The sequence below is a fragment of the Leopardus geoffroyi genome, chromosome B1, assembly GCF_018350155.1.
Source record: "Leopardus geoffroyi isolate Oge1 chromosome B1, O.geoffroyi_Oge1_pat1.0, whole genome shotgun sequence".
Taxonomy (NCBI): Eukaryota; Metazoa; Chordata; class Mammalia; order Carnivora; family Felidae; genus Leopardus; species Leopardus geoffroyi.
Genome location: NC_059327.1, coordinates 65,906,027 through 65,930,899, shown reverse-complemented (window position 1 = coordinate 65,930,899; position 24,873 = coordinate 65,906,027). Strand labels below are relative to the sequence as shown.

Sequence of the window (24,873 nt, the reverse complement as noted above, 5' to 3'; positions counted from 1 at the left end):
TATAAATTCTTCAAAGGAACATGGATTATTAGTGAAAACAGAAAATCAGAGTTAAAATGAAATAATGTGACCCAAATTCCATTTAAATCATAGTTCAAAACATTCCAATTATTTCTTCAATTAAGAAAATCTGTAGCATAATATTAAGTAAAAGGAAACAGTCTTAAGCATATGAATTTTAATTCAACTTTGCTGAGTTTTGACAGGAAAACCCCCATGTGACAAAACTTGAAAAGCTTCTAGAAAGGTTTATTTTATCTTTTAGTTAAATTATAGAGGAAAAAACTTAGATATAGCAAATGCATTTCAAGTGACTCAAATATCTGAGTGCTTAATATTAAAGTGGAAGCTTATAGATTTTTTTTTCCCAGAATGGATGAAGAGTCATGTTTTTCACCCCCTTCCTCTATATGAAATTGTATGTTATTAGAATTTTTTAATATTACAGTATTAAGAATTTTATTCACGGGGCACCTGGGTGGTTCAGTCAGTTGAGCCTTCGACTTCGGCTCAGGTCATGATCTCACGGTTTGTGAGTTTGAGCCCTGCATCAGGCTCTGTGCTGACAGCTCAGAGCCTGTAGCCTGCTTTGGATTCTCTCTCTCTCTCTCTCTCTCTCTCTGCTCCTCCCCCACTAGTGCTCTGTCTCTCAAAAATAAATAAATGTAAAAAAAATTTAAAAAAAAGAATTTTATTCACTAAAATATAACCTCTCAGAATAGCTTCACAAGTGTCTATTATACTTCAAATGTTTCCTGTAACCATTTCTATAGTGATTTTGTTCTTCTGAGATTTGGGGAAGGACAGTGTTGAAGACCAGGGAGTGGAGACGAAGTGGAAGAATCTTCTTCTTCTGATGTTCCGTCCATATGGAGGAACTCCATTAGTATAACACACACTACTTATGGTTTCTTTCTCCTCTCTTGCATTCATTCTTAGGAGAAAGATATGAGACTTGAATTTGGAAAGAAACAACTGGGATTGTCCTGTTTACTTTCTTTCTGTGCTTGGTTTTGTTTGTTGGTTTGTTCTCTGTTTTGGGAGTTTTTGTTTATTTGTTTTCCTTTATTGTTCTCTATTCTCCATGATTTAGATTTTGCAAATTGGGATCTGGACATGGTTTTACTTTACATGTTATTAAACAAGAGTGGGGTCTTCGTTGCTGTTGTTGTTTTGTTTTGTTGTTTTGCTTTTACAGAGGCTTAGATAAGGTTATGTAAATGAATTTTAGGTCACCAACAGCCTTAAATCAAGGATTTGTTATTATTTATCTACCTTGGCTGGTCTTTGCAGGTTATGAAGGACTTTTCCATGGGCAATTTTTTAAATGTTTTTTAACGTTTATTTAGTTTTGAGAAGAGAGAGACAGAGCATGAGCGGGGGAGGAGAGAGAAAGAGGGAGACACAGAATCTGAAACAGGCTTCAGGCTCTGAGCTGTCAGCACAGAGCCCAACGTGGGGTTCGAACTCATGGACCATGAGATCACGATCTGAGCCGAAGTCAGACGCTTAACCAACTAAGCCACCCAGGCGCCCCTCCATGGGCAGTTTTTAAAAGAGATACAAAGACATGCCTGCAAACACAAGGCCTTAAGCAAAGGTTCACTGACTTGGAGAAAGGTACCAGTCATTCTGGATTTAAGCAACATAGAAGCCACATGGATATCTGAAATCAAAACGCACTGTATTCAGTCAGAAAATTTCAGAACACACTGAAAAGCCCCATAGGCTTATTAAAGGGACAATCCTGGTGAATCCTGGCTCTGAGTGCAGTCTGACAGGTTGACTTGCACCCTCAGTGCATGTGTGAAGGCATTGGTGCCTGAATAGATGCCACCAGGGGACTGCAGAGGCCTGAGCCATCAGACGTCACTGAAGTAAAAGTTTAGCTGTGTGGAAAAGCAAATCTTGCCATATTCCTACCATTTAGACTTTAAAAAGCAGAACAAGTTATTTGTCATTTGCATTGTGCTTTGCAGCCTTGTCTACAAGGGAATGACTTTTATACTGCAAGGCAGCTGGATTCTAGGCATGCTGCATAGTACTAAAGAGGTTCTGATTTTAAATTATTATTGCCAGGCTTAGGTCAGGTGCTTGAAATTTCATTTTTCATTCAAGGCTAAAGAGGAAATGGCAGAAGAACCAAGCTTGAATTCATGAAGTTAGCCTATATGCCTGAGATTTGAAAAGTAATAAAATAATTTTAGGTAATGAAGTTACTTTTACTTAGCTAGCCAGGAATTTTCTTTGCCTCGAGAGAACATGTATGATCAATTTGTAAAACTGTGATAATAAAAGAAAGCATAGCAAAAAGGAAGCATAGGACAGGAAGGCAGATGGATAGATTCAGTGCATGCTATGGTTAGATGATAATATTCCTCGGGTGGGGTTATCCAAGCCAAGAAAGTGAAGGTGCACAAGATTTGCTTGGGCAATGGATGCATTTGGCAGATTCACAAGATACTGGGTCTAAAATCTTTTTAAAACTCTGGATGTAAGCATACAGATGGCAAAGGAGCAAGGCAGTAAGATCCAGGAATGAGCTATTTTTTACATGGTAGAAAAAGAAAAAGACCAACTCTATAAGCAGGTTACCAATGGCTTTTCTAAAAAGAGAAGAGAAAGAGTAGGAAAATAAAACAATAGAAGTTATCTTCCATTATTGCGCGCGCGCACACACACACACACACACACACACAAACATCAGCTAGATATAAGGCTCAAGATCTAAAGCACTCAAAACACTCATGGCAGATCTATTGTCCTCACTGTGTTCTTAGTGTAAACTCTGAAGCATTAATGGTAGGTTAAAGTTAGGAATCTTCTGAGAGTGATATTAAAACCAAAATAGGAGTAAAACATTCCCCGGGGGGCAGTTTTCATAGATGTGAACAATTCTACAGTAACAAGGCAGTACAATGAGCCTCTTGTGGCCAGGCTCCATAAATGTTGGTCCACAAGGGAGGATGGAGGCTTGGTCACTAAAATGTTTCCACATTCAGGGCACTTGGGTGGCTCAGTCATTTATGCGTCTGACTTTAGCTCAGGTTATGATTTCACAGTCCAGGAGTTTGAGCCCGGCATTGGGTTCTGTGCTGACAGCTCAGAGCCTGGAGTCTGCTTCAGATTTTGTGTCTTCCTCTCTCTCTCCGCCTCCCTGGCTCACACTCTGTCTCCCTCTCCCTCTCTCAAAAATAAATCTCTCTCTCTCTCTCTCTCTCTCTCTCTCTCTCTCTCTCTTTCTCTCAAAAATAAATAAACATTAGGGGCACCTGGGTGGCTCAGTCGGTTAAGCATCCGACTTCAGCTCAGGTCATGATCTCACAGTCTGTGAGTTTGAGCCCCATGTCGGGCTGGGCTGACAGCTCAGCGTCTGGAGCCTGCTTCATATTCTGTCTCCCTCTCTCTTTGCCCCTCCCCTACTCATGCTCTGTCTCTCTCTGTCTCAAAAATAAATAAAAACACTTAAAAAATAAAAAAATAAATAAACATTATTATTATTTTTTTAATGTTTCCACATTCATTGCATCACTGGTGGGTTGGAAGCATAAGACTCAAAGAAAAAGAAAAGATTCTGGATTCAGTTCTATTCCTTACTCCAGACATGGAGTTGATTTAGTTTCTGACTGAATGACTCAAACCACAACTTAGCTGTTTCTTAGTCATGGAGCAAATTGCCACTGCCCTCAGTCCAATAATATGTCATGCCACACTAGGCACTATACACTGAGGCACAAGATTCAGCTCAGCATACACACATAGACAACCTGGAATGATGGGGCAGTTAGTGACAAGTTTTTAATAGAGGTCGATGGGTTCGTTCAGATAAATTCTTCCTCCTTCTTTCCCATGATGGATTATTTGCAGATAGAGTACCTTATACAGTTTCACTATTTAGTCCTTTGAGACTACACAGCTTGTTATGAAGCATGATGGCTAGCTTGCTAGAGCATCTATGGCTCTCCAACATTCTCTTTCTCTCTTATTCTTTACTCCTCAGTCCCTGGGGATGTCCTCCCCACTAAACATTAGCACATAAGTCTTTCCAAAGGCTCTGATTTTAAAAGAAATTCAGTTGACAGAAAATTAGAAGATGTTTCAAATGCTGGATGAGAAAGAAAGCTATGTAAACTAATACATGCTAAAACCTTCAAGTGTTATTTCCAAACTTCAAGAGAAGGTGATCATGTCTCAACAGCCATTTTCTGGAAAGGAGAGAGCGTTTGTAAGTTTACTTTTCTCCCAGATATGGTAAACACTGTGCCATCCTTAACCTCTTGATCAGAGTCTTCTTCTGGTTGAAATTATTTTCAAAGTTCATAGGTATGGGCAACTGGCGTGAATGAAATGGTTTCCTGAGTAGCTCTAACAAAGCTCATTTTCGTGGTCTAGTTCCATTTCTTCAGATAACATTAGGCTTCTGTTTTGGTCTTTGCCAATCCCAAATCCTAGCCTCTGCAAATATAATTCGGAGTGGAATTTGCCTGGGTTCTAGAAATAAGCTTCTTTAAAAGATTTACTGGCTAGGAATACAGACTGTAATAATCTCTGGACTCTTATAAAAGGGAGGCACATCAGACCTGGTATTGATCTCATTGAGCTTCTGAGTTAGTGAAAGAACCACACCAACACTGTGGAAAACAGAAGCCCAGGCTATGCTGAAAGAAGCTACATTACAGCCAGACTCCAACATCCCTTAGGGCTCATGCTGAACAGGATAGAAAAATAGAAAAAATTCTATTTTCTTTGGATTTAAAGGGGCTAGATAATTGATTTTTTGAGTTTTAATTCCTTTGGACTTTAGAGTCTTTGGAATTTAACTTACATGGGAATTTAGTCTTCCAATTGAATTTCTTTAACGGCTTCCCCAGGCTTCAAATAAGAATGAGATTTATAATTGTATTTGAGTATCTCTATGGTCTTGGCATTCTTTGGAGTATCTTTATAATGTTATATAATCTTAATATAAAATTTTGGATGAAACGTAGCTCACAACATGGCTGGGCATAGTTGGGAAGTGTAAGAGAATTGGAATGAACATTCAGTTTGGAGGGAATAGTCATAGAGTTACAGCTATTTCTTTCTGACTCATTTCAGCATCTTCTGGAGACAAAATCTACATGAACCATCAATACATCAGTAGCCCTGGTTGATGGTGGGTTTGTGATTTCATGAAGTCTTGTAACTGTCCTGATAAATTCTAAGCGGGATGCCCACATGGCATATTGAACATAGGCTTAATAATTTAGTCCAATGGTTTAAAAGTAAAGCTAAAAACAATCTGAATGGAAAGCATGTAAGTTCTCTCTGCTCCTATTCTCCAGTAAATTTCCCTTGGAGTCGGTCTTTGCAGGGTAACAGTGTAGTTATCCTGTGAGGGTGCTCCTGCTGTGACTGAGATCATAGGGCCTGTGGGGTGCAGACCACATGCCAGATGGGCTGTATGCTGTATCCTGTAGATTATCTGCCAGCATGTCCTTTCCAGAATGACCAGACAATAGCCAAACTCTTTGTAACATCTCTACCTGACCTTTTTTTTTTTGTTTTTGTATTTTTAGATACATTCACTGAATACTAAGAGCCCTAAAGAAAAGTGAGAGCATATTTTTCACTGATAAAGTGTCTCTTAACATTTCTGAATTCTATTACATCACACTAAAATTATTATAAATGATAACTGTTACTCGAGAGATGACCATGTAAAGAGGAAGTTGTGTCAGATATGCAATGAAGGCATCGTGACCTCGTGTATAGTTTCCACCGCCCTTTTGAAGAGCAGTTTAAAGCGGGCTAAGCTTAGGGCACCAACACCATCAGGCACAGGATTTTGAGCATTTTTAAATTAATTAACTTATCTTCATACTTCCAGCAGACCACTCACTAAGTCAGCCTAACACAATCAGCAGAGGATGGGGTCAGCAAGAACAGTAAAATAGTTTAGAGAGTGAAACAACAGTGGATAGCACTTTTTCCTAATGTACAAAGATTTAATGACTAGGTCATCAAACTCAAGTTTTTCAAAATGTGGTTTTAACCCATGTAAGCCATTGTTGTTTCAAATGCAGTTTCCTTTTCTAAACTTCCCCTAACGCAGATTTCCCTACCTATTGTACCCTTTGTAAGTGGTATTTTCCAGTTCATTACACCTCTTCCAGCATCACCAATTGGGACCAGGCAGTGGGTTCCTGTCTTGAGCTCCTTGCTTTGGTTGTTCCTTTCTTGGCAAGGCAATCAGTTCTTGGGGTTATGCCCAAGTCTGTATCTTGTTCTCTTCCAGGCCTTATTTGAGGTGATTGGACCCCAGGATTCCCTAACAATAACTCTGAGTCTGCTTCCTGGACCTGCATAAGTCACTTCTCAGGGCATATTTTTGCTTTTTAAATTTTCCCAAGAGGAGGAGCACCAGGGTGGCTCAGTTGGTTAAACATCTGACTTTGGCTCAGGTCATGATCTCACAGTTCATGGGTTCGAGCCCCATGTTGGGCTCTGTGCTGACAGCTTGGAGCATGGAGCCTGCTTCGGATGCTGTGTCTCCCTCTCTCTCTGCCCCTCCCCATTCCTGCTCTGTCTCTCTCTCTCTCTCTCAAAAAAATAAACAAACATTTAAAAAATTAAAATTTTCCAAAGAAGGAAAATAATAAAAAAGGGCATGCAATTATGTATAACAGAAGGAGAGAGCAAACTAAGGTGTGGGAGTAGGTAGGGGAGTGTTTTATTTGTACTCTTGCTCCAGTCTCCACAAATTTTAGAGTTGGGCCTATTTAAAACATGAATTAAGCAAGACAATGCAAGTTAGTATAGGTTGAGTCAAACATCTTAGGTTTTTGTTATTAGAATATTGTTTTCCATTAATTTCCAAAAATCCTATTGATACCTAACATTGTATTAATTGGTGACAGTGGTTTGATAATCGTTTTATTTGTAGGTAATTGTTTTATTATTTTGAAGCCTACTGAGAAAAATAAATCTTAAATAATTGTAAGATGCCCTTACTGAAATATTTTAGTACATAATGGAAAACATAAATGCAATCTAGATAATTTTTAACCTCACTATTGTTGATACTAAAGTAAGATTACTATAGCTTTTTATGTATTTCTGTGTGTCTTGTGTCAGTAGTTTTACATTACTTTAAATAAAAAAATAAAAAATAGATCAATGCCATCTTCTAACTCACTGTTCCTTTTTGATTTTCAGAAAACTTGAGAAAATATTCTACATAAGCTCAGACCCCATTCCTGTTCTTCAAAGGCTCCAGTGTTAATACTTCATATTGAGGAGTTCAATATTTTCCTTTTTATTGTTTCAGTGTAGATAGATCTGTCTTTTTCGCTATCCCCACCAATTCCATAGCGAATAGTATCTTTAATAATGAAACATGAAAATAAGTAAATAATCTGTTTAAATCTAAATTGCTCATGTTATTTTTTGCATTGCTGCAGTAATATATACAAACATTTATCCTAATCAAACAGTTAAACAACTTTCTATTGTTTTTTCAAGAGTCCTTTGATGTTATTACAAACTATTTTTGGCCTGCAAATTTGACTTTGTGAGCCAGCTGTGAAGAAAGCTTTTTCTCTATGCATCTGAAATTTTGAATTTTTTAATGATATGGTACATATTTTCCCTCAACTGGGAAAATTTACATTTTGGTAATATACATATTATCTCTAAGTCTTACTATAAAATAAAAAGTTTAAACTAATCACAATTTATACACGTTACTCATTAAAAATCTAGCTAAACATACCAGGCCATACATACCAATTCATGTTTTTAAAATTCTTGTTGAAAGACAGATACCATATGTTTTCACTCTTATGTGGATCCTGAGAAACTTAAAAGAAGACCATGGGGGAGGGGAAGGAAAAAAAAAAAAAAAGAGAGGGAGGGAGCCAAACCATAAGAGACTCTTAAAAACTGAGACCAAACTGAGGGTTGACGGGGGGTGTGAGGGAGGGGAAAGTGGGTGATGGGCATTGAGGAGGGCACCTGTTGGGATGAGTACCGGGTGTTGTATGAAAACCAATTTGACAATAAATTTCATATTAAAAAAAAATAATACACAAATAAATAAATAAATAAATAAATAAATAAATAATTCTTGTCGAAAATGTTTGCTTCCACATTTGCAAACCTCAACACTTGAAATAAAATGAAAATTCTATGTATGACAATAAATGTAAAAAGCTAATAATAGACTCTGACATATTGTTTGTCTAGATCATACACGAAAAAGATAACTGAAAATGTAATATACTTGCTATTGTTTAATGAAAAACACCTGGGAAAGTAATTAATTTTGAGAAAAAATAATGTATCACATTTATAATTAGAAATATTCTAAATAATTCATCATGGATTGCATGAGATGCTCTCATATGAAAGTATAGTGACATTTTGTAACTGAATATAGCTTCTAGCTCATTCATCATTTATTCATAAATATTTTCTGAATAACTTTTATGAAGAATGAACCTCCAATGTTTCAATAGAGACACAAGAACTAGATAAGTACTGATTTTAACCATAAAGAAAGTGGTTGTGTATGTGTGTGTGTGTGTGTGTGTGTGTGTGTGTGTGCACGTGAGTGTTATAATATAGAGTAGCTTCTCCAAAAGGCAGAAAGTGACTTAATTTTATTACTCGACATATATAAGTATATATGTATAAAACTATACAAGTTTATTTTAAACAAATTTCACTTTTATGTGAACTTACTGAAATTATTGTGAATTATATAGATTTAATACTATATATAATTGAACTCTTTACTAGTACATATACAAATATCTACATATATTCATAAACTGAAATTTGATACAGATTTAACTAATATTAATTGAATACCTTTGAGATTTCAGACAATGTGCTGAGTACTTTTTATATATTATTACATTAATTATCTTATTTGTCCTTCACAAAAAAAGCTTATAAAAATCTCCAAATTATAAATGAGAAAATTTATAGAGAAAAGGAAAAAAAATATGACTTATACTTTGTTCTTTCGATTTGAATAAATAATACTGAACATTCATCTCTTGATTAATAAGGGTCATGGGACACAAGTCATAGGCATAAACTCATAGTATAGATAAAACTAACAACTTAAGTTGTTAAAAAAATATATTTCATCAAAATTAAATCCAATACTTAGAAAAATTGATGATTAAGTTTACTGTTGTGAATAATCCGAATGTTGAAAGGGATCATTTTCCTTATTATAGATTCTTTCCACTCCTAGTCAAGATAACACATGGTATAGGTATTGAACAATTCCCCACATCTTACTTATGTCAATTCATTCAATAATTTAAAATGGTATTTAAGCTAACAGTTATAAAGTATTTCCTATGTGCTAAAACTACTCCAAACACTTCTATATGTAATCATAGTTAATCCTCACATCCACCAAATTAAATAGGTGCTCTTGATTGATCCTCATTAGGGAAGAGAAAAATAAGGCCCAAATTAATGTGCTAATTTGCCTATAGTTACATGGCTAGTGAATGTCAAAGTCAGGTTTCCATCTATGTAGTGTGACTTAATCACAAGGCATTATGATTTGATTCTATTTAAATAGCAGAAGAGAATAAAGTTACTCTTCAAACAATAGCAGCAACAACAACAAACCCAGAAAAAGCATTTCACATAAAAATTATGCTTTTTCAGCACATATTTATCATGTACCCTTTGCTGATTGAACCAACTGATAATTGCTTTATCAGGCCTCTCATAAGAGGGATTTTAATGTTTTAATTTTCTGTTTAAGTTTATAATTAATATTGAAATAAGTAAAATTAATCTTTCACTTGTTTAAATCATAGGACAATGAAATTCTTTTTTGGGGGGCAAGGGTTTAAGTTTTTCTCCCATTTAATTTCTTCAACCTGTGCACTTTTTTATTGGCTATGAAACATGAATTTTTCATATGGAAACTGATATTTAAATAATTAACCTATTTATTCAATTTTTGAGGGCACAGGCCTTTCCATCTTGCAACAATGTACTTTATATTTGTTACTATGTATTTGCAAACAATGACCATATTCTCAATAGATTTATCCAAAAATAGAAAATTTCACTGTATTACACATGCATCAGGAATTACAGTAATTAATTTAATTACTTTAAATTAAGCATTTATTAGCTGTATATGATTCGATGAGTTACTTAACCTTCAAGATTCCTATTCCTTACATACAAAATGATACCTATTTCTCAGAGCTTTCTCACAGATATAATAAGCTGGAGAAATAAAATAAATAAATAGATGTGTGCTACATGGTAAGAGATTGATATATATCAGCTCTCCTTTTAAGCCTGTACAACAGACACAACAAAAATACACAAACAGAAAATAAATCACATTGATGATCACCCAATATTGTGATTGTATTAGTTATGTTATTTACATAATACATTACACATCATGTTATATATCACATAATCATATGCCCCTCGACCATGAGGGGCAGAGAGAGAGGGAGACACAGAATCTGAAGCAGCTCCAGGCTCCGAGCTGTCAGCACAGAGCCTGACATGGGGCTCGAACTCACAGACTGAGATCATGACCTGTGCTGAATTCTAACGCTTAACTGACTGAACCACCCAGGCGCCCCTACAGTATTTTTAACTGTCGTAGTTGTTAACTTATATTCAATACGTTAAATTAGGTTTGGTTTTCTTGTTTTAAGTTTCTCATAAATTTCTTCATATTTGAATATAAGACATTACAACATCAAGTTCATACTCTCAGAGTATTCTCTCTACTTCCCCCCTCAAAAAGAATACATCTCCTATATTCGTTTATGTTCAAATCATTGTCCACTGAACTGTGCTTTTTTTTTTCTTCTAAGAATAAATATGACAGGACACCTAAAGGCTATTTAATATCAGTAGGTCAAATATATTCAAGTTTGGAAAGTATTTGGATTATAATTTAGATTATGTAAAATAATGAAGCAAAGTAAAATCAACATGTCCTGACATCTTAACACTTTATGAAATTAAAACTTTTTTTCATAAATATGTTTCTACCACCAATGTATTACAAAATAATAACAATTTTTAAACATATTCAAATAGGAACTCACATAAAACAAGAGCTTTTCATTCTACTCAAAAGTCATATAATTTACCTCATTTAATCCTTAAAAGAGCACTTTGTGATATGTTATATTGATGTTACAGATGAACACAAAATTCAAAGTGGGTATTAAATAACTGATCCTAACTATGCTGAGTCTAAACCCTGTGATGTATCTTAAAAAGTGTTATAAAAAATCAGTCGTTTTCAGAATGCAGTTCTTGTAATTCTAGTGCTCTGAGTTAAAATATCTTTCTTTTTTTTTAAATACGAAATTTATTGTCAAATTGGTTTCCATACAACACCCAGTGCTCAGCCTAACAGGTGCCCTCCTCAATGCCTCTCATCCACCCTTCCCTCCCTCCCACCCCCCCATTAACCCTCAGTTTGTTCTCAGTTTTTAAGAGTCTCTTATGTTTTGGCTCCCTCCCTCTCTAACCTTTTTTTTTTTTCCTTCCCCTCCCCCATGGTCTTCTGTTAAGTTTCTCAGGATCCACATAGGAGTGAAAACATATGGTATCTTTCTCTGTATGACTTATTTTCTCAAAAGGTGAGTGATGGGGAAAAATGGATCCTTGATCAAATACAATGAAAATGCTTAATGAAGCAACATAAGCATCACTAAAGGATTATGTAAAAATTTTGCAGTATCACAACGCATATTTGACCAAAGTTTTCCCTTATTTTCCAGTATCCAATGGATAAGGATTCCATGTAGTAAGAATTTAAGAAACGATATTAATTCTAGTAAGATGACACGCATTTGCCAATAAAAACGTTTATTTTATATCTAATTATCGAAGTAGTTGAAAAAAAATTACCCATTTAATGAATTAAGACTATCAAATGTATCTTATAATCGTTTGCTTTTAACATATTAGGTAAAACTCTAAATTAATTAATCTATTATAGTTAGACAAAGAAATGTATGTCTACTTCTCCTCATAGAAGTCACTGAGTATATCATAAAGTAACAACTCATTTTTATATAAAATTTCTATCCTTCAGAATTTAAAAACATGAAATAATTACAAAATACTGAAATATTATTTCATTAAATGGGAAGAAGGAAGAAATACACATTTTAAAATCCTTATCAAATATAGCCTTTTTAATAGAGTCAAATTTCATGTTAAAGAACCTGAGGACATAAAATATAAAGGGAAACTGATAGACCATGTAATTTTTCATTGGCAGATAAAATAAGGATTTACTCTCCCCCCAAAATTAATGTTCATAGCCATTTCAAAAACTACTCTGTCACAAAGGCTAACCATTGTAATTGAGTGAAGTGATTTATCAAGTTAAATAAATGAAGTCAAGTTAAATCAATGCATTTTGGTTAGTAATACTTCACTTTTCTTGAAACATGCCATTCAACTGTTCAGACTACAGAATTAAAAAAAAAACCTCAGGGAAATTTAGCTCTGCTAAAATCTAGAATAAATATATTTTTGGGGGTGCTTGGGTGGCTCAGTCGGTCAAGCATCAGACTCTTGATTTGAGTGCAGGTCACCATCTTGTGGTTCTTGAGATCAAGCTCCGTGTCAGGCTTGCTGAGCACGGTGTCTGCTTGGGATTTTCTCTCTCCCTATCTCTCTGCCTCTCCCCTGCTCATGCTCCCTCTCTCTTAAAAATAAATAAACGGTTTTTTAAAAAGATGTTTTGAGTTTGTGATTGAAGGAAAGATCAATGTTGAGATGTTACTGTACAGGTATACAAACTATTGGGTTCTGTAAAGAAAAACCTGAACAATATTAATTTGATATTACATGCATCATTAAATTATTCTTTATTTAAAAAAAATAGAAATCCAGTTGTTCTGGGTGTTTTTCCAGCATCAAAAAAGGGATTATGCCTTGATTTCTTTTAGTTAGTACTGCCTCCTGGTGGACAAAATGAGTGGCAAAATTAATCACCTTGAAATCAAAATAAATCATCTATTGGACAATATGATTTATTGTTATCCTTTTGAAAACTAGAGACTGTGTGCAAAAGGGGAAAGGGGCGATGTGTTTGGCATAATACAAATTGAGCCATTCATGGCATAAATGAGAAATAGAATCAGACGCTTTTTGAAATATCTTTTGGTTGATGATAATAACATCATTATGTAGTGAAGAAGGTTTGTCTTCTTGATTGTTATGGCAGAAGGAAATGCACGGAGATCATTTAAAATTATTCCAAGTTGGTCAAGTGAATTTTTTAAAGACTGGATAATGAGCATTACCTTAATTCCCTGAAAGGAATTTTTACTTTTAGTGAAATCTATAGTACTTGAAAGTTATTTAGTAAGGTATTTGGGGGCATCTTTTAGATTATTTATAGTGAATATACACCTGTAAATTTGTTTTTTCTTCGATGGAGTTATACATTGGAACTGAAATTGCTATTTCAGTTTGTCAGTTTGGAAGTTATGTATATGGCTTCTAGAATTTACATCTATGTATTATTATTTTTATTTCAAAACTCACCTTACAACAAAACACCATTCATATAAAGAATTTTGACCAAGTTTTTTTCATAGTAAAAAATCATAAATGGAACAGATGTCATCTAATGAATTAGAAAAGTATGGCAATGTGCTCATAAAAACTGGAAATTAAATTTTTAATTGATCTGTTATTCAACAATCCATTTATACTCCTATTGTTATGTTAGGTTTAAAGTGAAATGCATAGAAATAAATGAGATGCTTATATTAGTAATTTAAGGCATGCTAATCAATCATACACTAGAAAGTAGTGCATATATGACATTGATATTTTGCAACAAGGTAATTAATAATCATTTATGAGAATATGTTTTCCCCCAATTAATTTCAAAAGTGAATTTTTAATAAAATAAATAGAGCAAAATACAATTTTTAATTAATGCAATTGCTATATTGTAAAATGGCAAGCACACCTCAGAGATATTGGGGGTTAGATTCCAGACCACCTGCAATAAAGCAAATAAATACCCCCAATAAAGTGAGTCAAATTAATTTTTTAATTCCCCAGTTCATTCAAAAGTTATGTTACACTATACTGTAGTATATTAACTGTGCAATAGCATGTCTGAAAAAGCAATGTATGTATCTTAATTAAAGAATAGTTTGTTACTCAAAGGTGCTTACCATCATCTGAGCTTTCAATAGGTTGTAATAACTGATTGCAGATCACCATAACAAATATAATAAGCACAAAAAAGTTTGACATATTGTAAAAATTACCAAAATGTGACACACAGTGAGAAAATGCTGTTGGAAAAACGATGCCAAAAGATTTGCTCAACACTGGCTTGCTATACATTTTAATTTGTAAAAAGAAAAAAAAGACAAGACAGTATCTTGTGAAGTGCAAAGTGAAGTATAATAAAATGAGGTATGACTACGTATATAGAAAAAAATTATTGCTCCTTTACATATTTTTACATTTATTTTTTAAATAATTATTATCACAAGTCTTCCATAAGTACACTTGTCTAGAGTTTATCCAACATTATAGTTTTGCCAAAAACAAATAAAATAATCATTTGGTTAACATTTTCTAGACCTGAGTTTTCTTGTCTTTTAGATACTTAAACTTCTGAAGGATTATAACTTGGATATGATAGACAAAAAAAAACACAGTTTTCATAAAATTTGCAATTATTTTTCTCAGCAATAGCTTTCTACACTGAATACCAAAATACCTAGCATTCATTATGTATTATATTGTAATTGATTAAAAATATAGCAACTCTGAATTTCATATAATGGTAACAGTCTCCATTTCAGGCATTACTTATTGTATGGCTATATTTTATTTTCTAAGCATAAAGACATCCAACAATTAGACAAAGAGTCTCATGAAGGTCTCGTGTATATGAATTCCCATCTTTCAGTTTTACATAATATTTTCATTTATTAATGTAATGTGTCCAGTGTCTTTCAGGAATACAAATTTGAAGGTCTATCCATATCCAATAACTGTTTCTGACTAGTTACCTGATATTAAGGAAGTGAGCTAACCTCAGTGACTCTGTGAGATTATTCTAGTGAAAAGAGCTCTGAATATTCAGGCAACCCAGATTAGAAGTTTATTAGCATTCCAATTCAATATTACATGCATATATAATGTATATGTATGTATATAATATATAGAGATAAATTATATATATTATATATATAAGTATATATGTATGTGTATATATATACTATATATGGATATCTATATATGGATGGATATATATATATATATATATGTGTGTGTGTGTGTGTGTGTGTGTGTGTATATATATCTCCACCCCTGTACGTATCACATCATTTCAGTGCTCTGGACTGGCAATTTTGTGCTGTAGGAAATAAAAGAATCTGAATACATAGTTGCATAAAAGTAAACAGCATGTATGACTTGTGTGTGTGTATGTGCTTGTGTGTAAAGACTACAGGTTCCATAGTATTTATTGTCCCAAACATACACCTTTTTTTTTTTTAAGTCTATTTATTTATTTTGAGAGAGAGAAAGCCCAAGCAGGGGAGGGGCAGAGAGAAAGGGAGAGGGAGAGAATCCCAAGTAGGCCCTGTGCTGTCAACACGGAGTGTGATATGGGGTTGAATCCACAAACCTGAACCGAAACCAAGAGTCAGACACTTAACCGAATGAGCCACCCAAGCACCCCCAAACACACACCTTAAATTTCATTAGGTATGGTCTTAACATAACACTGTCTTTATTGTTCACTACATGTACGAATGTGTGTATCTAGGGAGAACAATTGTGCAGCTTACATTTCTCTCATAGTCAAATATCTATGACATAATACTTGCCATATAGAACCTATGGAGATTTATGGAGTTTCAAGATATAAGTGTTTTTAATAATAGCATTGTCCAATTTTTTTTTTCAACGTTTATTTATTTTTGGGACAGAGAGAGACAGAGCATGAACGGGGGAGGGGCAGAGAGAGAGGGAGACACAGAATTGGAAACACGCTTCAGGCTCTGAGCCATCAGCCCAGAGCCTGACGCGGGGCTCGAACTCACGGACCGCGAGATCGTGACCTGGCTGAAGTCGGACGCTTAACCGACTGCGCCACCCAGGCGCCCCATTGTCCTTCTGATTGTAGTAAGTATTTTAAATTATTTTTGGAAAATTCAAAGCTCAATTAAGTTGACAGAAGTTTTATGCTTTTTGTAAAGGAAGAATCATTTAATTTTTTTGTCACAAACAGTTACTGTTTTATCACTGAGAAGTCTAGAGAGAGGCTCTTAAATATAAATGAATAAGCAAATCACAAATTAAAATACTCCCCTGAGAAATATTGGCAGAGGACAACTGATTTATGCTCCTTGTATTGTAATGAACTATTCTTCAAAGGAAATTATTTCCTAACAATATTTATCAATTTCCTAACGGATTTTTTTAAGTTTATTTATCTTGAGAGACAGAGACAGCACAAATGGGGAAAGGGGAGAGAGAGAGAATCAAAGCAAGCTTCGCACTGTCAGCACAGAGCCCAATGTGGGGCTTGGTCTCACCAACCATGACATCATGACCTGGGCCAAAATCAAGAGGGGAACGTTTAACTGACTGAGCCACCCAGGCACCCCTCAAATTCTTAATGAATTTTAAACACATAATATATCCTATCCTAATGTATTTGTAATGTCACTGAAGAGCAGTGTGAAATATGGCTTCCCAAAGAGTCGATCATTCTTTTACACCTGTTAATATGATGATCCTGCTATCCTTGTCAATGGAATGTTAAGAAAGGATATCTTACATAATTGTAAACCTCAAAACTGTGTACTAACTAGAGCTTAAGCTCTAATTCATTTGACAACATAGGCAATCTAAATGTGGAAATCAATTGAGAATCCAATGGTATACTATTGAACCCAAATTCATTTTGTCAATTGAATTCCATATAATTTTAGAATATGTACATATTGGATCATATGGTATTTCAAAATACTATTAGAATAAGAGCATGTGTATCAAATAATTAATCAGGGTTAGAGTTGCAAGTTTCCGAACATTTCAATATATATTTCCATGTACACAGAGGAAAGACTGATTGATTTTCACTGGACTGCTTTGTGAATTTATGTCATTTCAGGTCACTGGTATAATGAGGATGGAATTTTTGTCATAAGCAAGAATAAGTACAGAATGCAGAAAATTAAAAGGTTAAAGACTTCCCCTGCATATATTCCTGACTATATAATAAACATGTCCTAATGAATAAGAATACCAATTAGTCAGGAAGTCTAGGGAATTAGATGTTACAATTGATTACTAACGTCAAGAGAACATAACTCACATTTCAATAGTTACCAAAATATGTACAATATTTGATTTTTAGAATTTTTTTCATCTATCAATATGTAAACTATTTGTTTTATTCAATTATTTTTTCTTAATATTAAACTTTAAAGACATTTTCATGCCATTTGTAATTTCCAGTAAAAAAAAAGCATTTCAAGATGATTCCCATTAATAGTCAAGAAAAATATTGAGTTCTAAGTAGAGTTAGGCAACAGGTCCCAACAAAACAGTATGTCTCTGGTTTACTTACAACTCAGTAGCCTACAAGCCATAATGTGAGAGTTCTGAACCATGTGTCAGCCAATAACAGTTAAAGAAGTGGCAAACATCATCTTGAAATTTTATTACATTATAAAAGAAAACATGTTACTAGGCACTAGTTGAAAAAATATAATTTCTACTACTTCAGATGATAGGATTTATATATCCCAAGACAATAAGGTATCAAGAAGAAAGCTATACTAAACTTATTTCAACTATAACAGAATTATAAATATGATTTAAGTTTAACTTGAAACACTGGGACCCTTCACGAGAAGGAAGATGTGTACTCAATATGCTTAAAATGCACATACCATTTAAATGCACATCATACAGCACATCTTGGAATAGAAATTCCCCTTTGTAACACAAAAGTATGAAACTTTGAGTTAATATGAGTGCTTTGAGGATAAATAAGTGTAATAATTTCACGTATAAAATAACAAGACATACTTCAGTTTGCTGAAAAAGAACACAAATAGTTTGGGAATCCCTGGAAGGGCCGTCTTCCATAATTCATTTGAATAAAACATGCCTAGCAAAATAAAAAAACAAGTATACCTTTTCATATTCTTCAGGAATGCAGACACACACAGATGACCAAACACGGAAAACAAATTGAGTAATTCAATTGCTTGCAGGGAAGTGTGCAGAGAATATTCTATTTGGATTTATTAGTAAGCAAGGTTGATATTGTCAATTTAGAGACCCTCAGAAAAATAATTTCCCCTTCATCATTTCAGAAGTACATGTATACTTGGTAACTTCATGGTTTTTGGTTTTGTTTTTGGTTTTTGGTTTTGATGTTAGTTTTGGTTTTGTAGAACTCCAAGAAAAAGTAAAATAAAAACAAACCTATCTTCCTATGCAAAAAGGGTAGAAGGAAACAGGAAAACAGTACTTCAGCCCATAGTCAGGCTTGTGACTAAATGCCTACTGGAAAGGGATTGGTGAGTGAGGATGTCCAAATTGTGCAATAAGAAGGACCAGCACCTGAATGGAGAGGCTGGAAGAATTAACCCAGGAAAAATCAGTTAAGATTCATTATTATGATCTGCATACACAAGCGAATGGAAACCTTTTGCTGAAGAACTACAATCTACCTAGAGTAATTGATTATCTCAACAAGTAAACAAACAACAAAACATAAGAGTGTCATTGTGGGGAAAAGAGTTTCCCTATGTCTAACTAGAGTTGACCACGCCATACTAAAAGCTACCGCCAACTTTTAATATATAAATATGTTCTTGCTTTTTTCGTAGAAAATAAAATAAGATAGCAGTGACTTAATAGTAGATCTTCCATGAGACATATTTTGTAAAGTTTATTTGGTGAATCATAGATGTAACAGAACACCAGCTCTTCTGGACAATGTCTGATGGAGGAACTCCAGGAGAACAATTCAGAGAACTAACAGAAAATTAGGTTGAAGTTCCCAACAGCACAGTATAAGAAAAAGGAAACCTCAACAGAGGATCCCCAGTGACCTTGTAGAATTTCCACAGGGCTCACAATGCCCTTAAAACCACATTGAAGATTTTGAATTCTTATTGTTTCCTCATTTTTAACTATGTTTCCAAAGCTGCATGATTTTTTTTCTTCTATACTCACGTGAATTTATGAAACTATGATCTTAAAACAGCCATTTCTTACCTTTGATTCTTGAACTTTCTTGACTCTTTTCCTGCTGGAATTAAAACAGAAATAGGTCAAAATCTGTGAGTATGTGATCAACAGCTTGATACAGCATATCATTGTAACTAAAGACTTGTCCAGGTATTTTGTTGTACATGTACCCTAGAGTCATTGTAACACAATTCTCACCTTAAAAGCCACTTATGTCAAATCTTTTATCAGGGCAGTAATCATTCTTAGTGTCCATATATTTCTTTAAGAAACTAATACATTGTATTAATATGGATTTATAAAAAAATAAATGGTAATGAATAATAAATAATCATGACTCTCAAATGCCTCAGGGCATTTTCATTTAATTTCAACAGATATTGAATGATATCTTCAGAATTTTCTTTTAATGTCTCCACATTAATCACAAATTGGTGGTGAGGAAAAATGTTTAAGGGCAAACAGTGGACAATTCAGTAAAAAAACACAAAAGACATTTCAACTGTCTTTTCTTCAGTTTAACTTAGAATTGATCCCTGCCTCACTTCTCTAAGGCTAAAGTTGACAACAATTCTATTATTTATTCAAAGGCTGCTTCAGTCAGACCTGTCTTTCAATTTGACATACTCCTTATTAGTTACCAGGCAACCCCAAAAGAATTAGCTTGCTTTCAACTTTTCAAGTAGAAATTGTGCCCTCTATAACTTCTCAATTAATATGCAAGCACAGTTTACTCTGTCTAAAAGTTTCAGGGCCTCACACTAAAAATAATTTTGAAATAAATTTCTAATAAAAATTATAGATAGATATAGATATAGTTATAGATATAGATATAGATACACATACTTCAGAAATGTATCAATGCCAATAAATTTTGGTAAAATTTATGAAAATAATGAAAAATATTAAGAATTTATTTTGTGGCAGGCATTAATCCCAGAGTCAGATTTGAGAACAAAAATGCATATTGACAAATGTATTTTTACGGAATATCCTTATCCAATGTATGATTCTATTAGACTTTAATACTTTATGTGCTATTTCTCTTTGCCTAATTTATCCAGCCTTTGTTTTTGAATTCTGTACTGTTTTTTGCTAATTGATTTTTTCTACTTCAGGTTTATTTTTAATTTAGAATATCTGTTGTTCATTTAAACTAAAATTTAAATTTTAATTACTTGATTTAAAAATACATTATTCTTTCATAATATAAGATAAGCAAGCGTAAATTCTCCAAAGAGGTATTTGTTAATGAAAAATAATCTCTCTGTCCTCTCTCCTCCTTTTATTCCATTGATTCTTTCATTCATTGAGTCATTCGTTCTTTGAATAAATATGTATAGATTGCTTTCATGTGCCAGACACTGCTTTAGGTGATAAGTCTTACAAAGAATGAACAAAACAGAAACAAAACAAAATGAAACAAACAAATAAAACAAAAAAAAAATGTCCTTAAAGTAACATACTGCTTAAATGTTAGTAAGTTCTATTTAGAAAAAAAGATATATCATAGAAGGTAGTTTTAGAATAAGTGACTGCAATTTTACCTAGGTCTACAATGATAAAATGTCTTTTTTATGTTTCAAGTTTTATTTAAATTTTAGTTAACACATAGTGTAATATTAGTTTCGGGAGTAGAATTTAGTGATTCATCACTTACACCCTGTAAGTGCCCTCCTTAATGCCCACCACTCATTTAACCCATCCCCATACCCACCTCCCTTCCATCAACCCTCAGTTTGTTCTCTATGGTTAAGATTCTCTTACAGTTTGCCTCCCTCTCTCCTTTTTTTTTTTCTTTTCCTCTATGTCCAGCTGTTTTCTTTCTGAAATTCCACATATGAGTGAAATCATTTGGTAATTGCCTTCCTCTGATTGACTTATTTTGCTTAGCATAATAACTCTAGCTCCATTCACATCATTATAAATGGCAAGAGTCACTCTGGAAAACAGTATGGCGATTCCTCAAAAAGTTAAAAATAGAACTACCCTATGACCCAGCAATTACACTACCAGATATTTGCCCAAAGGATACAAAATACTGATTCGAAGAGACACATGCTTATAGCAGCATTAACAATAATAGCCAAATTATGGAAGAGCCAAAATGTCCATCAACTGATAAAATGACTTTTGAACAAAATTTTGAGTGAAATGAGAAGATATTATTCCAAGCATTTATCTGGGGAAAATATATTCTAGGGGAGAAAAACAACTGTACATTTCCTGAGGTACAGAAATTCTTGGCATTGTCAAAGCTACCAAGGAGACCAGTGTGACTAAACTAGACTGAGTAAGGGGAATATAGTAAAAAATACAATAAGGGAGCTAATAGGGGTCAGTTAGATTAGCACCTGGGGCACTTGCTAGATCTTTGGCTCTTACACTGAGATAGTTGAGAAAACAATCAGAAGTTTCTTCACAGAGGAGTAACATTATCTTAATTGCATTTAAGTAGAATCATTCTGGCTACTAAAATAGGTTAAACAGGGCAAGGACAAAATTAGACGGACCAGGTGGAAGAGTATCACAGTAATCCAGATGGGAAGTGATAATGGCATAAAACAGTGTGATAACAGTGGAGTTGAAATATCAGTTATAACTGTCAAGATTTCCTGACAGAATAAATTTGGGGTGTGAGATATAGAATAGATGAGGGTGATTTCAAGGATCTGAGTCATGAGAAGGATTTCTATCCCTTCTTCACTTGATTTCTGATACTGTCTCACTCTGAATTTTTCTCTTGTCTGACCACCCCTTTTGCATCTCCTTTACTGATTCCTCCTCATCCCTCAATTTCTAAATACTAGGTTTGGAGATATTGAACCCTTACCTTTTCCCATACACATCTCACTTCTTTGGTGATCTTATCTGTTCTTATGGCCTTAACCACCATCCTTTTCCTAACGACTCTCAAATTTATATCTCTAGCCAATTCTCTCCATTGAACTTCAGCCTCATACATGTATTTTTGACATCTCTACTTGGATGTCTAATAACAGCCCACTTATCACGTCCAAAACTGAACTTCTGATTTTTCCTTACTTCTTTGGCCATCTTTCTCATCTCCATCTTCCTCATCTCTCCATTCTTCTAGTTGCTCAAAGTAATCCTTATCTACTTTATCTCTTAAGAGATGAAGAGCCTGAATTTTTCATGGATTTGATATTTGAACATGCTGACTTTTATTTTACTTTAAATATAACTCTGAGGACACAAAGTAGGCAGATGGTTAAAATGTCTGGAACTCATAAGAGATATGTCAACAAGACATATAAATTTAGAAACCACCATCCTATGTATAAATCATCAGTACTGCATCTGGAGAACATATAGTATAGTTGAATGATCTAGAATTGAGTACTGGAAACAATATAAGAAAAATATAAAGTTTAATTAAACAACAAAAGAGAATAGAAGAATAGACAAATTATAGGAGGAAAAAACAAAAACACAAAAAGGTGGAATCATGGACTCTCAGGGAATATCTAATACAGGGGTAAATTTTCAATAGTATAGACTTCTTCTGACAGACCAAGTATGATTATGTCTAAGGCAATGCCCATTAGAAAAAGTGACATAGATGTAACTATTGACTTCAAAGGAAGCAATGTATAATGAAATGGAAGAAACTTGCAAGGAAAGAAAGACCCGGGTGGTTTGTGGCTAGAGAGTAAAGTGAAATCTGTGCAGGTATTGTGTTTGTTTTTGTTCATCTCTTTGTTTCATGTTTAGTTTTATATTATCTATAGCAGTGAGAATTGAGAATGTGTAAATGAGGGGAGTACATAGTAGAAATGGAAAGGATTATGATAAAAGGGAGAGATGGTATGACTGATTTTATAAGGTTATTGAATGTGACACAGAACTTGAGTGGAGACGTTTAGACAGGAGGAGAACCAGTTTCCCCAATATAACAGGTGGGCACAGAGAGGTGCAGGCATAGATGCAAGAGGTTTATAGGTTTGATATGATTAATTTAAAATTTTTAATTTGTGAGGATTTATTTTCTTTATCCATTAGAAGGGCAGTTGGCTGAGTGATGAAGTAGGTTGATTTGTCGGTAATTTGAGGAGATAAAGAAGATTTTTAAATGCACTGCTTTTTGTGAGACTAGGTGTGTAGGACAGCTTGGTACTGTAAAAATCCTAATTGGGTTTTGCCATCATAAGTTTGCATGATACTGATATTAGCCTTATTTTGACTATAGTCAAACAGGCTTAATACTCACTGATATTATATCTTATTGTATTTGTTTCTGAAAACCTAATTTTCTATTTACAGAATTGTACATATTATAAATTACCGAAGAAAATAGCCTTAAATACTCTATAAACTGGAAATGTTTAAGAAGCATGTATCTAAAGAAAAAAATAGAAATTAATTTAATGGACTGAGACTAATAAACCTGTAAAGTAAGAATCAAATAAGGATAAACTACTTAATTCACTGCAAGACTTAATCTAGAACCATCTCAGTTGAGACTTAAAGAAAATTATTTAGGATTTTCAAAGTAGTAACTGTCCAAGTTGTTTCTATGACTAAAATGTTGCTTTATTCACCTGACAATATACTTCCCAGAATTTTATTTCATATGCCATTACTTCATGTTTTAAATGTTAATTTTTTAATGGGGAAATACTAAGGAGAAAAATGTGACTATTTAATTATGTGAGAACTCTTAAAAGATCGGAAAGATTTGTTATCCTGGACTCATGATACACTTGAAAAACATTCTTACATTAGGAAAACTTAGTCTCGTCTGCAATGGTAGAATGCCAATCCCTTGGCATAACTCAATTTTAATATTCTTTCAAAAGACTTTCTGATAAATTGATCTTGTCTTAAAATAAGAAATATATTTTGGCAACATATCAAAATTAAATAATAGCAAACCATTTGTGTTTTACTTTGTACTACACCATTTCTTGGAAGAATCCCAAAGTGCTATATTAATTATATAAATAGACTCCATGAAATCCAGCTTAATGGTAGAAATGAGTAAATAGATCCTTGCAGACAGTATGATAAAGATTGGCAAAGACAATCTGGGTAGTAGTATGGATTCAGAAAGAACACATGATTGTATAATATCTTAAATATAAAAAGATACAACATAATAAATAGAATTAGCTAAGCCAGTATAAAATTAAGTCCAGTTGGGGTACACAATAATTTTTAAAATGAGATGTTGTGATTCTAAAGTATCTAAGCAAACAAGACTATGGCCATATAACACTAATGTACAGGTTACTAGTTCCATTTAAGGGCAGAATAATATCTTCAATCTATAAGATATTATTAAGAATATTTCTTATCTAGTATTTGGATTTATAGAATGTCATTTACTAACATCTCATGATTCCCATAACATAAAAAACTGATGTCTCTTCATCAAGCACTAAAAGTAAATGTTTGGCCACAATATCTTCATAGTTTACCTGGTTCCTTCCTTCTTACTGAGAAGTCCATGCTCTCTAGAAAGAGAAGACACCATCTAAATGCTAAGTGAATCATTTCCATCATAACAGCATTGTTATAAACATTAGTCAGTGAATTGTCCTCTCACTCCATAATATAAAGCTTAAATCACTTAAAAAA

The 24,873-nt window shown here is 33.8% G+C and overlaps 1 protein-coding gene across 3 annotated transcripts in view; it reads right to left on the bottom strand.

Annotated features, from left to right (window-relative positions):
• FSTL5 (follistatin like 5) overlaps window positions 1–24,873 on the bottom strand; it is a 766,041-nt gene that overhangs the window by 613,929 nt on the left and 127,239 nt on the right. For 2 of the 3 annotated variants that reach the window (XM_045464161.1, XM_045464179.1), the window contains exon 3: window positions 19,300–19,333. In XM_045464161.1, the coding sequence (XP_045320117.1) occupies window positions 19,300–19,333 (34 nt within the window). The remainder of the gene's footprint in view (window positions 1–19,299; window positions 19,334–24,873) is intronic. The other variant, XM_045464171.1, reaches the window with a different exon arrangement.